Source organism: Trichogramma pretiosum, unplaced genomic scaffold (assembly GCF_000599845.2).
Source record: "Trichogramma pretiosum strain Unisexual culture from Peru unplaced genomic scaffold, Tpre_2.0 scaffold96, whole genome shotgun sequence".
Taxonomy (NCBI): domain Eukaryota; kingdom Metazoa; phylum Arthropoda; class Insecta; order Hymenoptera; family Trichogrammatidae; genus Trichogramma; species Trichogramma pretiosum.
This window is the reverse complement of record NW_019640792.1, coordinates 453,428-472,968: the sequence shown is the minus strand read 5'-3', so window position 1 is coordinate 472,968 and position 19,541 is coordinate 453,428. Positions and strand designations below refer to the sequence as shown.

General features: G+C 36.6%; 3 protein-coding genes across 4 annotated transcripts; 1 reads left to right on the top strand and 2 right to left on the bottom strand.

Annotated features, from left to right (window-relative positions):
• Positions 1–1,528: 1,528 nt before the first annotated feature.
• On the top strand, positions 1,529–3,506 carry LOC106655637. 2 transcript variants are annotated; one of them, XM_023463483.1, is made up of 3 exons: positions 1,529–2,234; positions 2,293–2,883; positions 2,949–3,506. In XM_023463483.1, the coding sequence occupies exons 1-3, from the start codon at positions 1,660–1,662 to the stop codon at positions 3,382–3,384; spliced, it is 1,602 nt and encodes a 533-aa protein (XP_023319251.1). In that variant the 5' UTR covers positions 1,529–1,659; the 3' UTR covers positions 3,385–3,506. The 2 variants fall into 2 exon arrangements, with proteins under 2 accessions (XP_023319251.1, XP_014231622.1); XM_014376136.1 differs by having other exon boundaries at positions 2,946–3,506.
• Positions 3,507–7,663: 4,157 nt separating this feature from the next.
• On the bottom strand, positions 7,664–10,673 carry LOC106655619. Its single transcript, XM_023463573.1, has 5 exons — positions 10,351–10,673; positions 9,879–10,298; positions 9,287–9,581; positions 7,890–8,228; positions 7,664–7,827 (listed from the first exon to the last, which is right to left on the bottom strand). Exons 1-5 carry the CDS (start codon positions 10,603–10,605, stop codon positions 7,664–7,666), a joined length of 1,473 nt encoding a protein of 490 aa, XP_023319341.1. The 5' UTR covers positions 10,606–10,673.
• An 821-nt stretch (positions 10,674–11,494) lies between these two features.
• Positions 11,495–12,269, bottom strand: LOC106655636 (late histone H2B.L4-like). The gene has a single exon (XM_014376135.2). It carries the CDS (start codon positions 12,184–12,186, stop codon positions 11,806–11,808), a length of 381 nt encoding a protein of 126 aa, XP_014231621.1. The 5' UTR covers positions 12,187–12,269; the 3' UTR covers positions 11,495–11,805.
• Positions 12,270–19,541: the final 7,272 nt, after the last annotated feature.

The window sequence follows — 19,541 nt, the reverse complement described above, 5'->3', positions numbered from 1 at the left end:
GGTTCCAAATATGTAAACCAAGTTGTCCTACTACGTCTGGTTCCAAATATCGATTTCAAGCCTATCACAGGACTTCCTCTATGAGGAAGCAAAATTACTGTAGTCCATGGACACGCTTAAACAGTCAATTGTTTTCATGTAATTTTTAGTGTTGCTCTCAAACACTACTGGTAACTCGATATTTCGAATTGAGCCCATACATAATATATATGGATTCAAAGAGGACAAAATTTCCAAGAAATCAAAAAAAAGTTTATGCTCGGTACGATCAAAATAGAGGAAGATAAATGCATTTGAAAATTGATTGATGTGATAATTTTGTTACATAAAGTATTTTTTATGATTACTGTCCCTCTTGATGTGCTTGATGTAACTTGATGTAGTCCCTCTTTAATAATCAAATTCTAGGTACAAATACGCATAAAATGAGGTATTATACATGGGGTAAATTTTGGAGCAACGTACAATCCAAAAACGCAGGTACAAAAATGACCTTTTCGTTACAATCACCCATTTCAATATTTTTCATCATATAATTACAAAAGATTTTGTTTCCAGGTTATACATTTTTGTTTCTAACTATTAAAATTATTCTGTCTTTATAAAACCCTACGAAAATTTCAGTAGAAAAGAAATTAATACAATATATAGAATGAAATGATTTTCGAAATCATTTGAATAAATACGTTTTTTTTGCAAAACGAAAGAAGTTATCCGTTATGTACTTCGAACGCAAAAGTGAAATGATTAAATTAAGTTATATGAGATGCAACTCTTGTGAATGTAGGACAATGCAAAAAAATTAAATGGGCCAATCTAAACATATCATACTTTGACGTCTTAACATGTTATTATGTAAGAAAATGCCTTTAAAAAAAAGTCGTTTTGAAAAAATCGAAAGTTGATCTTGGATGTTTTTGAAATATCGTCAATATTTTGAGCACCTGAGTTGTATTTTCTTGCGTCCCGCTTGCATACTTGCTCTAAGATTTTCCTAAATCATTGATGTATTCAACTTTAGTATCTAGCCTCAATTCTAAATTTTTCAAGTCGTTTTCTTGACAAGCATATAGCAGAGTACAGTAGCTCGAATGCATTCAAAAAATTTCTGAGCAGTGTTCAAGATACATATAAATAATCATTTTTAAGCATGAGAAAGGCGTGAATGCGAATAATGAAGTTATTCAGATGCTGACTAGGTGGATCACCTGAACGCTGTTAGAAGTCTTAGGCCGGACTATGTAATTAGCGTCATTTGGTCCGACGGATGATGTGGTTTTGGCATCGGCAATCCGCTGTGTTTTGACTGTGAATTACAGAGATGCGATACAGCTAATCAAAAATGTTGTTATAAATTGAATTGCTTAATATAAAAAAATTATTAATATGACAAGAAAAACGTGAAAATTATGTTTTGGTATGTTTATTCTTCTACCGATTTATATGCTATGTGAGCTAGAAAACACAATATTTATCTGGAGCAAAGCGTAAATTTATGTGACTGTTAGTATTGACGGAAAAGCGATTATTCTCGAACGTCTTACACATCAACTTGTAATATTAATTAATCTATTCAAAATTAAATATTTATAATAACCATTCAACGTCCAATAGTTTTAAAATTAAGTTTCTTCAGTATAAGAGCATTTGACAAAAAAAATGCCACCAACATTAATGACTATAGAATATTTTCGTAAAAAAACCGCTGCTGTTCATATTATACTTTTAGTAGATTATTTGAATAAGAATAAAATTACACAAGAACATTTAGATAATCAAGATATTTTGGATGATATAATACGTAAGGGAATGGGTAAATCTGTAAGACAACGCCTTCCGCCAAAAGATATTAATGCGTTTAAAGAAACTCTTCGCTTTTTTAACATTGATGAATTGAAGAAAACTAATCTATACCGAATAAATCGTGGTATATTGGCCGTTGCTTGTGTTGAACATATCCTGTACCCTGACAAAGATCATAAAAAATGTAAACAAATATATAATTGCGACAAATATACGGCAAAGAAGGTGTATAAAAAACTGGGTGAACATTGTGGTTTCACAACAGAAGATGAGCTCGATCCTATTATAGTTACATCAATTAGATCGTTTTTTAGGAGCACCTTGTTTTGGAAAAAAAAAACATTCTTGGAGACGATAAGAGATTATTTGAAAACGGTTGACATTAATGCAGAAGAAAAGCACTACATAATGAATGCGTCGGTTCAATTTATGTAAGTCAATTTATTGAAAATGCCTATTACAATTATTAAAATTTAATTTAATTTCCAGTAATAATAAGAAAACTTTTAAAACTATTCACACTGTTCCATTGCCAAGATATATTATGAATCAAAAATATTTTCAAAAAAAAGGAAACGCAGAAGTTCTCATTAATTTGGTAAATTATTTGGAGAAAAAAGAAGTGAAAAAAGAAGATTTAGATAACGAAAAAAATTTAATAGATATACTGCGCGAGGGAATGAAAAAATTTGTCACCTATCCACCTACAAAATTAGAATTAGAAGTGTTTAAAAAAACGATTCTAAATTTTACAATCGAATACTTAACGGTAACTAATCTTTATCGAATAAATCGTGGGATATTAATTGTCGTATGCGTTGAATATGTTCTTTTTCCTGGACAAGATTATGAAGAGTATAGAAAGATTTATGGCGGCGATCGCTCTAAGGCCACCGCATTATATAAAAAACTCTGTGGTATTCCTAAAGAAAATAAAGTCAATGGAGCCTTAGCTAAATCGGCTAGAACTTTTTTTCAGTATCGAAATAGAAATGTGGAAACGATTCGATTATATTTACAAGATATCGATATTGATTCTGAAGAGATCGAATACATAAAAAATGCGTCGATTCAATTGATGTACGTAAATGTGTTAAAAATAATATACAATTATGTACTTAAAAATTTTATTTAATTTCTAGTAGAGGTAATAAAGCTATTGAAGCTGATCAACCGATGGCTGCAATCGAAGATCATCCAATAAATGTGATCACCGACGACGAGGAAACCCTTCCACCTATCCCAGATATGCCATTGGAACATGTTGACTCTCCTTCAGGAGTATTAATACCGGTAAACCAGGGATTTCTTTCCCGTTACTCTCCCAATGAGGTGGTGTTGGCAAAAAGGTTCAAATCGTATTTCTGGCCAGCACAAATTATTGAAGTCCATAGTGATAAGATATATGTTACATTTTTTCCTCTATCGGAAGAAATGGAGAAAGAGGAACTCTCATCGGAAGAAAATGTAAGAGCTTTTACGGACGAAGAAATCGAAGCCGCTGGTGCCTCTTTATGTACAGGTTTATCACAAGAAGCCTTTAAAAATGCAGTGAAATTTGCTTCAGCAGAATTGAATTGAATACATTCTCGTTAATTTGTGCATGCAATTAATCATTTTATGATAATAATACTCCCGGAGGTCGGGGTTTTCATTTCAAAAGATCAAGCGATTAGTGATCAACTGCTAGTGACCCCAAAACGTGACAGTAAATATTTTTTTTGTACATTCAATTGGAGGCCTCAGTGGAGAATCGATTATCGAAATAATCATTCAAATTTATACTCAAAATAAATGCGTCAATTTGCAAATACTCTATAAAAATTTTTAAAAAATGTAAATTTGTACAATAAAAAGAAATAATACGTCTTGTTGTGTCAGATACCGTTTAATGCCACATTTTTTCGACATTTATTTAATTAACTATTTGCACTGAATCATTATAAAAAAAATAATAAAATGTAAAGTTTCATTTACAATTATGGCTACATCATTTACAGAAGATACACATATGCACGCGTAGACATGGCAACTGCACCCACGAACATACAGACAATAATTTCCTCAGCTTTCCAAGAAGTCAGATTTTTGAAATTTCGGTAATATTTCGGCCCGCGTAGTAGCTGTTTCGTCGCGCAGTACTCCTAAACATGAAATATACTCTCAAAAAAATAAGTATTTCGATGAGAAATCTCCTCAGATTTCGAACTATATCACGAAACCTTAAAAATACATTTTTTGAGATTCTTAATGTGTAAAGTTCATTTTTAAACTTTCCCTGGGAAAATGGAAAATTTTCGAAAATCTCACTCCACTATTGTAAAGCTGAGAGAATTTCCAATTAAAGCCATATGTCACATATATTTTTGAAGTGCGTTCAGGGGGTTTTCCGGCGATTTAGAAATTAAGCAATTTCGCCTAAAATTGCAGTGCCACCTCCATGCTAGGACACTTGTGGTATTAAACGCCTCATATGATTGATCGACTTTCGCAAGTGACAATAATATGACGGTCTAAGTATTTCACAGTTTTACGTTTTACCTCAACGAAATTCTCATATCAGTGCACCTATTTAAAAGAAAAGACGCACCCTCGAGGATATTTTGCTCATTCACAAGGACTTTAGTACGATCAAGTTGTGGCGCTCGCCGCATCGAGTACGAGGAACAAGAGTCATAATAGCAGGACAAACCGCGAAATACCACTGAGATAGCTCCTGGAAGTCCTTTTCAAACGCAGTTACCGCAGTGCAGCTCATTTTCCGTCTCTTGCATTATACGCGTAGATACATAACACATCATATCTATTTACCAGTTTTTATGAAAAAGAAACATGTATTAGAATTGTTAGATTTGAATCACATAAAATATTTTTAGCTTACTACAAATTTATGTAAGATTAAATTGATTACTACCTTTATATTAGAAAAGTAATTCTATGTTGCTAAAGATATCCAGTATTTACTGTGAATTTACATCGTCTAAGTTTAACAATTGACATGGTAAATTTCTAATGTATTTTAATAAGCGAAAAATCAAGCAAATTAATATGTCTCCTCAATGAATCACATCATTCATTTTTGTGGACACCAATTACGCTAATATCTGCCCATAAACATATCACGTAGGAGATGATGTCTTCAACGCTGCGCTGACAAGTCACCACACATCGTTGCAAAGAAAGAGTAAAAGGAAATGATGGATCATGTGTTTACGAGGAGAGAAAAGCAGAAAAACAAAAAAAATATCATTGACCTCTTAAGGTCTCGTAAATAAGTAAAATAATGATGAGTATAAGCATTCGTAGGAGTCCATATCAACCAATATTTAAAATTTCTAGCTCTCTCTCGTATAATGAAAATTTTTTTTCAGAGAATCAAGTTTATTTAAAAAACGTCATTCGGCATTCTCTAAATTTTCAATTGTAATGACGTTACGATTGAGGCCTACAACGATCAGATCGTCATGTGCATTCAACGGCACAATGTTATAGACAGAATAGGCCCAAACCTCGTGTATAATTTTCGCTCGTCGTCGCCATGTGTGAACATCGAGCCTTGACTTTCGTGCATCCGAAATTTCACATTTTTCATCGTGCTTTTGTATGCATTTGAATTACAATTGAAATGTTCTCAACGGTTTCACCGATCTACATCGGTCTCTCCGCGAGATAAACAAATAAAAACAAACGTAATATAGACGACTTGTCCTTAGTCGATTAGCCATATTGAAAACTTTCATAACAGCGACTCACAATCGAAGAACATAATAGTTTATGTAAATAAATGTAAATTTTAATATTCGAGAGCAGGAACTGTGTTCTTTAATTTTCATCTCATTCGAATCATGGCTCATATAGCGATGTCCAACCGATTTTAACCGATTTATGTTCGTAAAAACTGGCAGGATATGCGCCACAATGTCCCTTCGATATAAACGAGAATCGGCTTAATTTTATAATCACGAAACCAATAATGCGTCTATACTGCAGAAGGCGTTTTTGATCAATAATAGTTTTTCGCGGCTTTTCTACTGTATTGTAATAAGATAGTCTTGCGATAATACAGGTGCTATATAATGATTTAAATCCTTGCCAAATTTACGATGCAGAGTAATTTTTAGTGCCATTTACGGTTTTAAGAGAGCAGTAGACCATGATGTATATTATTACTATTTATACTAATTCAGATTATCGTTTGAAAATTCGATGAGTTTTTGCACCGTTAATTAATCTTACTTAACCCATTAACACGCAAAAGTGCAATTTTGTGCATGAATTTTCCGTTGTAAAAAAATTATAGATAAAGTTGAAATATTTTCTTGAAAATTTATACCCACTCTTTCAGTATCCGGTGTTATTTTTGCGATAAATAAACATTATCATCGTTAATTTTGCAATTAAAAAAAAAAGTGATTTTTTGACTTAAAATTTTTTTTCAAAGTCTATTTTCTACCTCGCCCTGCCTTCGGAGGGTTTCCATAACACCAGCAATCGTGCACTTTTTCTCTGAACCTTCAAAAAATGCGCTGCCACGATTTTTATCTAGCCCCTATATTTCTAAAATGGTGAATTTATACCGAGCAGCAGTATAAAAATTCCCTCATTTTTTACTCGGAAACTATTTTACATGCGCTCAATATCAAATCAAAAGGAAGATTTGAAGTGTAAAAACTTATTTGAAATCGTTGAAAGAATACGTGTGATTTTTTTCAGCATTTTTCAGACCACTTTGAAAATTTAGCAAACGACGCAATCACGAAGGCCAACGACCCCCGAAGAGCGGCTGAGAGAACGAACCTCGGGATCAGTGATTGCTTGGGTAATCTCGCCGATGAGCGCAGAGCTGGGATCCCAGATGGCAATGTAAAAAGCGATCGAAGATAAACAGGGTTTCGGAACGAGAGACATCCAAGAGCGATAGACGCAGGAAAGTAGCGATGACGTGTTGACACCGAGAGCCAACCGAGGCTCAACCTGTGAGATTTTAGATCACGAGAAAAAATTTGAACGAAAATCGTATTTAATCAGACACCAAAAAGCAGCCCATGATGGTCGGAAGGATTACGCTTGGGACAAGTGCGAGGAGAAATTTAGGAAAAAAACTGAATTTGCTTTTTCATCTGAGGACAGTACATTAAAATAGGAAAAATTTCGCCTTCAAAGTCTTCAAAGATTACTCATGTACCAATTGCGTGAAAAAATGTGGAAATGAACGGAGTTTGCTTGACCACCAAAACACAGTCCATGAAGTTTCGAATGTTTACACATGCGACAAATGCGAGAAGAAATTTACAAGAAAATCAGGTTTTTTGAGGCATCAAAAGACAGTCCATGAATGTCGCAAAGATTTTGCTTGCGACAAAAAATACAATTAATCATGCACCAAAGAATAGTCCACGAAGGTCGGAAAGATTTTGCATGTGACTGGTACGAGAAAAAATTTGGACCAAAAAAAAAATTTGTTTCGGCACCAAAGGACAGTCCACGAGAGACACAAAGATTAAGCATGGTACAAGTGCGAGAAGAAGTTTGGGCAAAAAGGAAATTTGCTCAGCCACAAAAAATAAATCGCTATGCATTTTAAGGATACTTGATTTCTGCAGCTTTTCGCGTCGAGAATTTTTTCCTCTTACGAAGAGTAGGTCGTTTATATGTTCTTATAATTGATACATCTTCTTTCTCATTACTTTTATAAATCCATAATCTTATTTGAATGCCACTGAGGATGATTTCAATGGGTCCTGATATATGCGAACGAAATTCCGTGCAAATGAAACATTTATTTGTCTACTTCGTTTAAACGACAAAATTCAACGATATAAATGTACAATAATTCGCCTGTAAAGGCGCATTGAAGTCTTCAGGTTGAAGTAGCCGCCCAACGACGCGAAGATGACGACGACGACTGCTGACGGGCGTTGCACTGCTGCTTCCAAAACTCCTGCCTCGTCTTCAAGAACTGCAGGCCCTCCTCGGCGTGCGCTATGATGTTCTGCGCCGAGCTCTGATGCGCCGCTTTTATATCTGCAATCGTTATAATATATCACGAGCTGCTTACAATCGAATCAAAAGTATCAGCCACTCACCGGGTCGTTTTATGAGCTCTTGCAGGTACTTCTTGTCCCTCGTCAAATGGCCGAGTAAGTTATTGCCGTTAGTGACATTGGCGGTCGATCGTTTGCTGCTGCTTCGTCGCTGCTGCGGGCCAGTGAGCTGAGTAGTCGTACCAGCGCTCGGTGGTGCTGTCTGAGCTGTCCCGCCTGCGCTGGTGCGTCCACAACTGCTGCGGCACGTTTCGCCCTTGGAATCGGCACGAGTCGAGCTCTGACTCGTGCTGCTCGTCGCCGTCGTCGTCTCTCTCTGCTGCTCTCCTGTGCCGACGGCTGCTACTGGACCAGGAGTCTCGGGTATGGGCACTGGATTACCTGGCCAGGACGATACAAAACAAAATTAGAGTTCATATTATCAGCGGTGGCAGTGCATATTATAATGAATCTCGTGGCTCCGTATAATGCGACTATATATTTTTAACAAGGTAATTTAATACGTGAAGTATTGTGTCGCTGTTATTGAAAACGATAATTTTTCAGTGTAAATCGTAAACAAGAAATGTTTTTGAAGGTGTAGACTATTAAGTTGAATGATGTTGATTTTTTTTTACAAAATCGACATAAAAATGACAAAACGTAATAGTAACATAAATATTATAAGTGTTATTTGTTATGATATTTCCAAATTGGATATCATATCCATTTAAATATATGTATTATTTATATATTTTTTTTTAATTTTTCAAAATATGGATTTTAATTATTTAATACTAAAGTATCCTGTGTATATTTGGAAAATCATTCCAAAATAATATTCAATTTTTTTGTGAAATAAAGTATTTCAAACTGTTATTGATAACTTCAATTTGATATATACTTTGATTATTATTTCGATTTTATAAAAAATTATAGTATTCAAACACAATTATTAAAAAGTTATTCGCTCAGCTATAGCAACAATTTTTGCCACTAGTTAAAAATGTATTAACAATGATTTTAATTCTTGAACAATAGCTTTTTGAGGTAATTTTTGTTTTTCACTGCATTTAACAACAACAAAATTTCTTGTATCCTTGACAAGATCTTGTAGATTGTTTCCGTAAAGCAGCATCGAAGTAATGTTTCATAAAGACTTAATCGTTTTACATTCAAATGCATGCAAAGCCATTTTCACGATCCTTTGCCGCTTTCAGATTAACTTATGAAGGGGTGCTCGCCACCTAGCGAAGAAATCTTCAAGTGACATAGTATTCGAAGGCGGTTGAAAATTGATCTAAATTTTATGAGACATTAAAATTGTTATTTTCAAATCATTCGTAATTCCCAATGGACAGTTATATAAATATTTTAAAAACATTTTAAATGATTATTTTATGGACATCATCGTAATATCGAGTTCAACTGCCATACAGAGAGATAACATGAAAACGTACCACCGAGTATGTTCTGTATGGCCTCCTTGGCCTTCTGCACGCCGAGCCGAAACTGATCGAACTCCGGGCGTATCTTCATGCCCCGATAGAAGTAGACGAGGCTGAGCTCGAAGTCGCCGAGGTAGTAGAGCGCCTCGGCCTTGGAGTAGAGGGCCTTGGCGTTGCGGGGGTCGCGCGATCGGCCGCGCAGCGCCAGCTCGGCGTCGGCCAGGGCCTTCTGCGGCTCGCCCAGCAGCAGGTGACACCTGCTACGGGCTATCAGGGCGTTCTTGTCCTTCGGGCTGAGCTCGAGCGCCTGTAATATACAGATCAAGAAAATTGGGGTTTTTAAAAAATTACCACAGGTAACGGAAATTGCGTACGTGTGCGTTTTATAACGGAGCGATCATCGATTGCGCAGATATTTAATGACTTTTAAAAATTGATAATTGATACAAAGCCCTTATTCGAATCACTGTATTACAAAAAACGCAAAATCAACTTTCACATACCCGCTGACCTCATCGAGATATAAAATTCAATCAAGCACTCAATAAGAGTTACTAAAAAATCAAATTCGATCTTTCAAAGCTGAAATCATCGAAGGCTCGACCTTGTCGATGCAATTGCGGGCGACGCGCACGTTGCCGCACCTGAGCTCTCTGAGGCCGTGGGCCAGCATCGAGCTCGGCTCGGCCTCCTCGGGTATCTGCAGGGCCTTGCTGCGGTCCTGCTTGCGCTTGAGCTTGAGCGACTGCTTGATGTCGCGGCTGCCCATGTTCACCGCGGCGGCCCTGTCCTTGTCCGTGTAGACCTCCTCCTGGCGGTGGGCGTCGCTGCGCCGCCGGCGACGCTTGCGCGACTTCTGCGCCCGCATCTCCTCCTGCAGCAGCTGGCCGATGCTCTTGTGCGGCGAGTAATAGGTCGTCGTCGGGGCAGCGGCGCCGGTCGTGCCTCGGCTCGGCGAGCCGCCGTTGTAATTGGCGCTCACCGAGCGAGACGAGCGGACTCGAGCCTGCTGCTGATGCGGCTCCTGAAAGCTCAGCTGGCCTTTCGACGATGGGCCGCTGCTGGCGGCTAGATACGATTCTTTCCTGATTCGTGCCGCGTGGGAGGGCAAACATTTGCACAAACACAGTTACGAAAAGATAATAGCCGATGCGAACGATTTTAGGTGTATACCTTTTCGGAGATTTTTCGCTGGGCGCTGATTTCTCATTGGGGCTTGGCTCGCTGGGCTCGTCGATGCCGATGCGCACGAAGCTCTGCAGGAAATCGTTCTCGTGCAGGCTCGGCTTCAGGATGTGCGACAGGCCGAGGCTCGCGCTCGTCTCGGCCATACTGTTTTTCCACTTTTATCGCGCGCGACTCGATCAAAGTATCTTCTCGCCTTCGTCCGTCAGTCGTGTCGCGAGTACCAAACGCTCGCTCGCGATAATAACACCACGCGTGAAATATCGACACCTGCTACTGGTTCCAGGCACGAGTTGGCGTTTCCGTAGAAACGGAGACAACAATGCTCGCGCGAATACACGTAATCGTGCGAGACCAGAGGCGCCCGCCGCGTAACACCTCCGTACGCGTGACGGACGAGGGTGGGCGCGCGCGCGAAAATATACCTATGTATTATCGTGGTATCTTGGCGCGAGCAGCTTTTTGAATTTCTGCCGTGCGAGTGAAGATGAAAAGATCGTAAAGAGTAGAATCGAGCGGAAGATTTACGCAAAAGCTACACAACTGCTGATACGTAGCTTTTTAATAAAATATTTAGTGGAAATCGAATTTTATGCAAACAGTTTACGTGATTTTATCGAAAACTGTGACTGTTTTCGTGTCTTATGGGACTAACTTGATAATATCGATGTATTTACATCTGCTGTTCAATCAATTTGGGGAAAAATTTGTCACTATAAAATCAATTTATCAATTTATAAGTTTATGAAAATACACGTATCGAACCGATTTCGTATCATTTTATAAAAACCAAAGAAATTGAACTTTTAAAGTTCATTTTTTCTCAAAACTGTCGAGGAATTCTAATTTCGTAAAACAATATATCGAATGATTTGATGATAATTTTCAAGTATGATTTATCATTTCATACATTTCACAAATCGTATGGATGTATTAATATTATTTTATGTATAACTGGCTTTTGCCTATGAGGACTCGATGTTTATCTTTAGCTAAGAGTTTGATGGATAATCTCGCGATGTACTATTTCTGAGTGAGACTGATTATTTATTTACTTACATTTTCTTGGTGAAAATTGTACGATGTACCTTTTCCAAAATGTCAATAATCTATTTATTTAAAAACCATTTATTTATTACTCACACGTGCGTAATGTATGAGGTGATAGATGACGAAAGAGATGTGTGTGATTGAAGGATATTTCAAAGAGTCATCAGTACTGCTTTTACCGAGCACATCGACTCATATGATGACTTGTCAACAAATAATTGGTTCCAACGTTAAACAATCTATATAGTGGCCCTGAAAAGGGCCGATTGTTTATATATTCAGCTTAGAAAGTCAAATTACTTTTTGGACATTTGGTACTTTGTGACGGCTTTGGTACCTTCGCTCATGGCGTGTTTGGCCAGCTCTCCGGGCATGAGAAGTCTGACGGCCGTCTGGATCTCCATGGAGGTGATGGTCGACTTTTTGGAGTAGGCAGCGAGACGCGAGGCCTCCGTGGCGATGCGCTCGAAGATGTCGAAGACCAAATTGTTCATGATGCCCATGGCCCTGGAGGAGACGCCCAGGTCGGCATGGACCTGCTTGAGGACTTTGTAGAGGTAGGTGGCGAAGCTCTGTTTGCGCGTCTTCTTCTTGGCCTTCTTGTCCTGCTTCTTCTTCGCCGCCGCCGCCGACTCCTTCTTGATGGACTTTCCGATCGATGACGATTTGGGGGCCATTTTCGTCTTTTTCTCTCTGAATATTCGTATCGTCAGCAAAGTCGGCGATGTAATGTACGAACACGAGGCCTGTGTACTTATTTATACGAGTGATCGTGTCGCCAATCGAGTTGCGAATTATCGTCTCGGCGGGGGAATTATCTATTTCGGGGGGTTTTTCTCGACATTCCCACTTTTCCGGACTGTGCAGACTAGTCAAATGATTTTGCTACTAGTATAAAACTGATTTCGTTGGCCGGACGGGAAATATTTTTCTGCTTAGGCCGATCAAGGCCACACGTTTGACTGACGGTCATGATATTGAATTTGACACTCGTACTTTCTTAAGAATACGGGAAATCGTCTAGAGTTAAAGGATACATCGTTACACCGTCAATAAACCAAACATCGGTTTGGTCACACTACAGCTAGGCCCTTCAAAGGACTATTTGATTTTCCTTGGCATGTTTTACTTTTTTTTATGGAATGTAAAAATCAGCGTAATTTTATCGCATATCTTTGAACATGATGGTGACTCGCATGGAGTACGCGAATAAGTTCGTATCCTCGAATAATCCGACGAGGTAAGCTTGGCCTCCGGCAGAGACGAGACAGAAGAGCTCTGGAATCACAAGTCGGCCTTGAAATCTTTGTCGATTTCACGCACGAGATGCTGGAATTGAAAATTTGCGGATCAGCAGCTCGGTTGATTTCTGGTAGCGTCTAACTCGAAGAAGTGCCACAGTTTCGGGCCTGTAGCGATGGAGCCTCTTCATTACTCCGGGGGCTGCGGGGCCATCCCTTTGATAAGCCCAATAAATTAGCCAGGCAAACACTCTAATGTAGAACAAATTAGTTTCATGAATTTTGAACGTTTTACGTCGTATATTTAAAATATTTTTTTCTAAAATTTAAAAATATCCTTTAAAAGGATGAGTTTTTTGGACAGAATAAACAAAACGAAAAAAGATCTCATTCTTATTATGTAATAATAAATGATAATTCCAAATAATGATGTCAATTGCAAATAATATTTGTGCCGAATGGAGTCGCGAGATCAGCGATACTCGACAGAGCGGTAAGGCTGGGTTTACGAGCGAAATTTCTTTATCGTATTTTCTTCAGATGCTCGCGAATTGAATATATATATACGCCCATACGAAATTGTAATCTTATGAATGTGATATATGAAACAGTACACGAGGACAAAAAAATCATCTCGAAATATGCTAGAATGAATACAATTTTCATTACAATTTTGGTGTAGTTTCAATGACATTCGAGCGGTGCCTATACATGTAATATCGCAGTACACATTTGCGTACGATCAGTCGTCAGTGGCAAGGGAAAAGTATCGCCGAGAAGTAATCACAGTCGCGGCATCAACGCGTTCTATATTATACGAGTAGGTATTGCTTTAAGTGTCTGGCTAAGAAGAGACTTTCTCGTACAACTAATGTTTACAAATAAAAGGAGCAGAAAAGTATGAGTCTTTGACTCTCGATCTAAAGTCGAGACATAGTTGTTGGATATTCGATCGAGTGTATTTTTTGAAAATTATCATAGTGATTACATATTTGAATCAAACAATGGAAAGCGTAGAGGATAGAGTTAGGTATTAACTTTTTCGTGTGTACATTATACAATTATATTTCTTGGGGACATCGCTTCATCAAAATTTATTATTCTTCAGGGTGAAGAAAGAGCCAAACGATACTTGCCTGGATGCAGGTGACGATCGCATTTTGGAGTCGGTGAACTTTGACGATGCGAAAAACGTTGAAGAGTCTACATTTCATAAATCATCAGTGAGTTTAATGATTTGAATTATTTTCTTATTTTTCACAATCGTTTTTGTTACGTATTTTCAATTTTAGGCAAATTACATGAATGAAGCCATGGCGTTGCATAACAGTTAGATGGACAAACATTTGTTAATTTTGAGTGTAAAAATTTTAAACCGAATATGAAGTCTCCATCGACTACCATCGTCAAATCTGAGTATCAAAATTTTCAACCTATCGTAAAAATTGAAAACGATAATCAAATAGTTGATATGAAGGAAAAAATATTTATAGACTTTGAGGGCAAAGATGTTAATTTTGAACCAAAATCTTTATCTACAATAATCTTGAAACCCGAACATCAAAATTACCTCTCTTTTGTGAAAATAGAAAACGGAAATCAGATCAATGACATGAATGAACGTATATTCATTGATTTTGCAGAAAATAATCGAAGCAAACCCTTCGAATGTGAAATTTATGCTAAAAAGTAACCTCAATAAGCACATAAATGCAGCACGTAATCGTAGCAAACCAATCGAGTGTGATATTTGTCAAAAATCATTTGAATATAAATCTAACCGTAACTCTCACATCAATGTAGTACATAATCGGAGCATATCTTAAAAGTAAGAAATTTTTCCGGAATTTTGAATTAATCAAAGACTTTTACACTGACATAAGTATGCTATACGATTTTGAAAAAATGTTGTATAAATATATCTCTCTATTGCGTGAAAATCAATAAAATTATTTAAAGTACGTATTTATTTTTTTGTAACCTGTTGACTCACTTACTGTGCATTAACTAAAATATTAAAAATATTTCATCTAATTTTTTAAAGTATTGCTGCTGAATCGATCATTCAACATTCCAATTATCATTTTCACCTTTCTCCAAGCACCTGCCCCATAGCTTTATATAACCATAAATAATTTTTACCTTGTCATTACCTTAAAGCAATTTTTACACATTTATTCACGAATGCGAATTCGCTACTGTGCCGTATGCATGAATCGCACATTGAGCTCATTTGTAATCAACGACTAGATAAAGTAATATAAAGTAAAAATATTACTCTATATAAATAATGCTCTATATAAAGTAAAAACGATAATTTCCTAGAGCTCGATTACAACGCATTTTTTGAGATGGGATATCATATGTTAAAAAAATTGAAATTGATAGGTAAAAATGTTTGGACAAATGATTTTTTATCATATTTACTGTCGGATTTGAATCAGTCGTCTTACGACTTTTTCCGCTATTTTTTGGTACGCTGTGTATCTTTTCTATGCACGGATCGTGAATAAAATAGACAGTAAATAAATATTGTCTCAAGTCTATTTGTTGAAAATAGATTATTTGTTATCAAGGGTGTCTATCTAATTTTCAATTTTTTACTCATCAATGAATTCAGGGCGATTTAATCGTAACGATAATACAGCATCAAAGAAGGTGAATTTAGACTTTTTTGGCGTATAACTATAAAATTAAAGCAAAGCTTCTTTATTTTTAAAACTCTATCATTACCACAAACTACTTCTTCCTAAACAAACGTCGCTATTACCGATTGCACGACTCATTTCATTCATCTATTGTAACTTCCTCAATTTCGTGTGAATTTTAGCATGTTTCTTTATTTTACATAGCCACAGCCCATCACGGATAACGATCGTTCAAATCTAGAAATATCGCGATGCGTATGAATCATCGAAACTAGAATTGAATTGTTCAGAGAGATAATTTTTATTCTCCACTTTTATAATGTAACTCACTTTTCATTTAGTAAGCATAAACAATTTAAATAAACCCCTTTTACAGTTATGTACGATATTTCTAACTAATTTATTAACAAACCTTCTACGCTGGGTCGACGACAAAAAATACTGTTCTGTTCTTTTTTATACTACAACCCTATCATATTAAAATTGAAATATTAATCGTTGATTGTGCCATACTTTTGCAGGATAAAATAATAGCCTCATGAATTATCAACCGAAATACGAAAATACTGTTATATACGGTAAAAATGAATCTGACGAAGATATAATATACGAATTTAAAAGCCACGATGAGAAGCCCAGAGTAAAATTTTCTGCCACCCACATATTCGACTTTAAGTCTCGGAATAGTTTCGCAAATGATAAGACCGGAGATAATGATTTCAATATTCAAGAACATCTATAATGATGTCAAACATAAAAATTTAAATCCTAATAAATATAATATGTATTACAAATCATTCGGACGAAAAACTAATCTTCAAAAGCATATAAAAGCAGTACATGAAAAGTTAATGTTATGTTAGAATTTTTAATGCACCATCTTAATATGCGTTTCGATAGTACCTTTTTCTCCAAAAGCTTTACGACACATACCACATTCATAAAGTTTTAGTTTCTCATGCACTGCTTTCATATGCTTTTGAAGTATAGTTTTCTCTCCAAATGTTTTGAGACATGATCCACATTCATGAGGCTTCCACTTTTTATGAACTGTATTAATATATTAATATATTAATTTTTAATTAGGTTAATTAATATATTAATTCATTAATATAATTTTAATTGATTTAATTAATATATAAATATATTAAATATAAATATATAAATATATTAATATATAAATATATTAATATATAAATGTATTAAAACAGTTTATAAAAAGTTGAAGCTTTATGAATGGGGAACATTTCCTAAAAGATTTGGTGAGAATGCTAATCTTTAAAAGCATGTCAAAGTAGTGCATGAGAAACTAAAACCTTATAAATGCAGTATGTGTCATAAACATGTTTTCAATACTCAGTTTATAATTTTGCTAAAAAAGACACCGAGAGTAGAAAGAATAAACAATCATACCACAGCTGAATTTTTTTCATACATTGTTTCAAATCCCCGAAAAGTTGATTGAGAATAGCAAAGCCAGACCAAAAATTAAAATTTCAATCGCATATCAAAACTCATACTGAATAGTTTTTTATTGAAAGGCTTTATGATTTGATTCTATCAAAAATGAAAATGAAGGTTGCTGTATAGAGAAATATTCAATAGAAATTCTATGAAACGCTATTACAAATTTGATTTTTGGTCTGACTTTGTCATCTCCATAATTATATGGGTCTAGATAAAACAATCTTTTAGATTTTAAACTGAAAGATTTACAAAATTTTAACATTTCATGTACTCAATGTATTTCATGTACTTAAGTCAGAAATAAAATTTATTCAAAATGAAAATTTGTTCAGATGATCATTTTTGTAAAAGTACTTACTTGATTTAATCCATGTTCTCTCTCAACCTTGAGGTTCGATCTGTATTTCACTTTTGTTTCTTAATTGATAAAATTTAATTTTTGCCCTATGAAGGTTTTTTAGCAATTTTAAATCATCCTGAACATTACTTTTTAAATTCAATAGTTTGCGAACTATGAGGGATTCAAATTCTCAATTTCGAAAATTTGTTTCATAATTGTTTATAGCATGAAATCAATGAAAGTTAGTCGTGTATATTAACAAGGCCAGTTTAATTAAAATTTTTTTCTTATTATATTAAAAACGGGCAACATAGGAATTGTCCGTACTTCGCTACATTTGCGTTTTCTTCCCATCATCGAATCAATTCTACCCGGCAGATATGATTATGTATGAGAGTCAAATTAAACACAATCGATCGATGGTCGCTCTCGTATCATCAAAACGTACAATGGTGACGATCGAACGCAATTGACGTAATTAAGGGAAAAAATCGGATCTCTATTACCTTATCGTACACGCTGAGAGCTTGTTGGTAAGTTTTGGGGTTTTTTAGATATCCTGTGGCCTCGTCGACTAGCGTCTTTGTCTGAGCTTTCAGCACCTTCGGATCGACGTACTTCCGCCGCTGCATCAGATTATTTGCCATAACTAAACTTCGTTCAACTGCAATTCTGTATCCGACGAAGCCAATGAAGGATTTCACAGCGATTCCGATAATTAGGTTTTTATTCGATCGTCGAAAGTCAAAAGTATGTAAAGATACAATCGGTTCGAAATCGGCTGTTTATACCAAAGATATTTTGCTGACTTTCGATATTACGTTTGTTCAAAGTAAATCTTCGTTCTTCCTCGGTACAAAATTAAAAACGATTTCTTATCGATATCTACTTTTTTCGTACGCGTTAGAGTAACGGTAACGGCGCGCTCGACAGGCTAAAAGCGCGACGCAGGACTGAGCTCGAGCGAATCTCCGCATAACGAGGCGGGGGCCGCGAGCTTCGCACAGACTACTCCTCGTCTTAGCATTCGATTCTTAACTTTTTTTTCTTTTGCCTCCAGTCCGAGCGAAATACAGGCAGAGAGGTATGTATAAGTGCGCCTAGAAACGGGGTATAATCGAATGATATTTCAAGTCCCTCCCTCCCTCTTCTCCATCTCCTTCTCTCGTCGTTGACATATCCTCGGCAATTGCGTGTCGCTGACTTCTTTATAGATTTAATGCAACAGCGAACTCGTCGTCGTCGTCGTCGTCCTTTGGGCACGGACAATTGGGCGCGCACGATCGTCGTCGAGCTCGGCGTTTCGTGACGCTAAGCGCTTTAAAATAAACTCTCCGCTAATTACGCCGCCGTCGTCGTCGTCGTCGTCGTCGTCGGAGTCCTCCCCCTGCCTGCCGCATTTACAATGTAAGTTCCCGCGCGGGGAACAAAAAAAAAAAAGTAATCAGCGAATTTAAGCATGGTATTTACCAAACAGTTCGTAAACGACCGAGAGAATTTTTTTTTTTTACGTAAAAGAATGGGAAACCCCATCCTTAATTATTAATCGATAGTTGTATAGCCGGAGTATACGGCTTGGAACCCATTGATAATAGAGATGAAACTCGATCATGGATTGCTCGCGTGTCATCGTAAAAATACCGGAACTTACACGGTGGAGAATGTACTATATATGTTTCGAGATATATATAACAAACGGCGACTCATTACATCGGAGTTCGCTTACCAAAAGTACCCCCAGTCACGTTATAGCGTCGAATCTCGACGGTTTTTCTTTTCTTTCCGTGTATATTATATATCGTATATATAGATTCGAATAATTTTTCGTATCTACGATATTTTTTGTGTGTAGCGTCTTTCTCGACGTACGTCATTTCGAGGCTATATTTGATACGATACGCCCACGCCCCGAAGGGGTATAATTAATTTCACGGACGTGCGGCACGGACATCAATTCTTGTTTCTAGTTCCGAACTTTTCAACTTATATTTCATCTGCCTCGATCTCTGCAATGAAATATTCGCGTCTTATGATAAATTTGCTGGTGTAAGTACGACGATCGGAATTGTGATTTGAACCACGCGCACCGTGAGGAGTCGATTCCAATTATCGGGGCTTGCGAAAAAGCGCGCCAAACATACGAGATTTTTTACTACGCCCTGAAGCGCACGTGTCGCGCGACGTGACTCGCGAGCGGGCGATGATAATTATTTTCTATCGATGCAATCGTCAACGATCGTTACACGCCTGAGCCAATAACTTGACAGCCCATGAAACGAGTATAATTTTTTCCGCGAAATTTCACACTCGTGTAAACAATGGCAAATTGTTCGAAT

What these genes read in the sequence shown, in the direction of transcription:
- LOC106655637 (XM_014376136.1), top strand. Translation starts at nt 1,660, where the DNA reads ATGCCACCAACATTAATGACTATAGAATATTTTCGTAAAAAAACCGCT. An exon ending in AATGCGTCGGTTCAATTTAT is followed by an intron (nt 2,235 to 2,292) that starts GTAAGTCAATTT and finishes TTTAATTTCCAG; the next exon opens with TAATAATAAGAAAACTTTTA. An exon ending in AATGCGTCGATTCAATTGAT is followed by an intron (nt 2,884 to 2,945) that starts GTACGTAAATGT and finishes TTTAATTTCTAG; the next exon opens with TAGAGGTAATAAAGCTATTG.
- LOC106655619 (XM_023463573.1), bottom strand. Translation starts at nt 10,605, where the DNA reads ATGGCCGAGACGAGCGCGAGCCTCGGCCTGTCGCACATCCTGAAGCCG. An exon ending in GCACGAATCAGGAAAGAATC is followed by an intron (nt 10,299 to 10,350) that starts GTATCTAGCCGC and finishes CTGAGCTTTCAG; the next exon opens with GAGCCGCATCAGCAGCAGGC. An exon ending in AGAGCTCATAAAACGACCCG is followed by an intron (nt 7,828 to 7,889) that starts GTGAGTGGCTGA and finishes TAACGATTGCAG; the next exon opens with ATATAAAAGCGGCGCATCAG.
- LOC106655636 (XM_014376135.2), bottom strand. Translation starts at nt 12,186, where the DNA reads ATGGCCCCCAAATCGTCATCGATCGGAAAGTCCATCAAGAAGGAGTCG.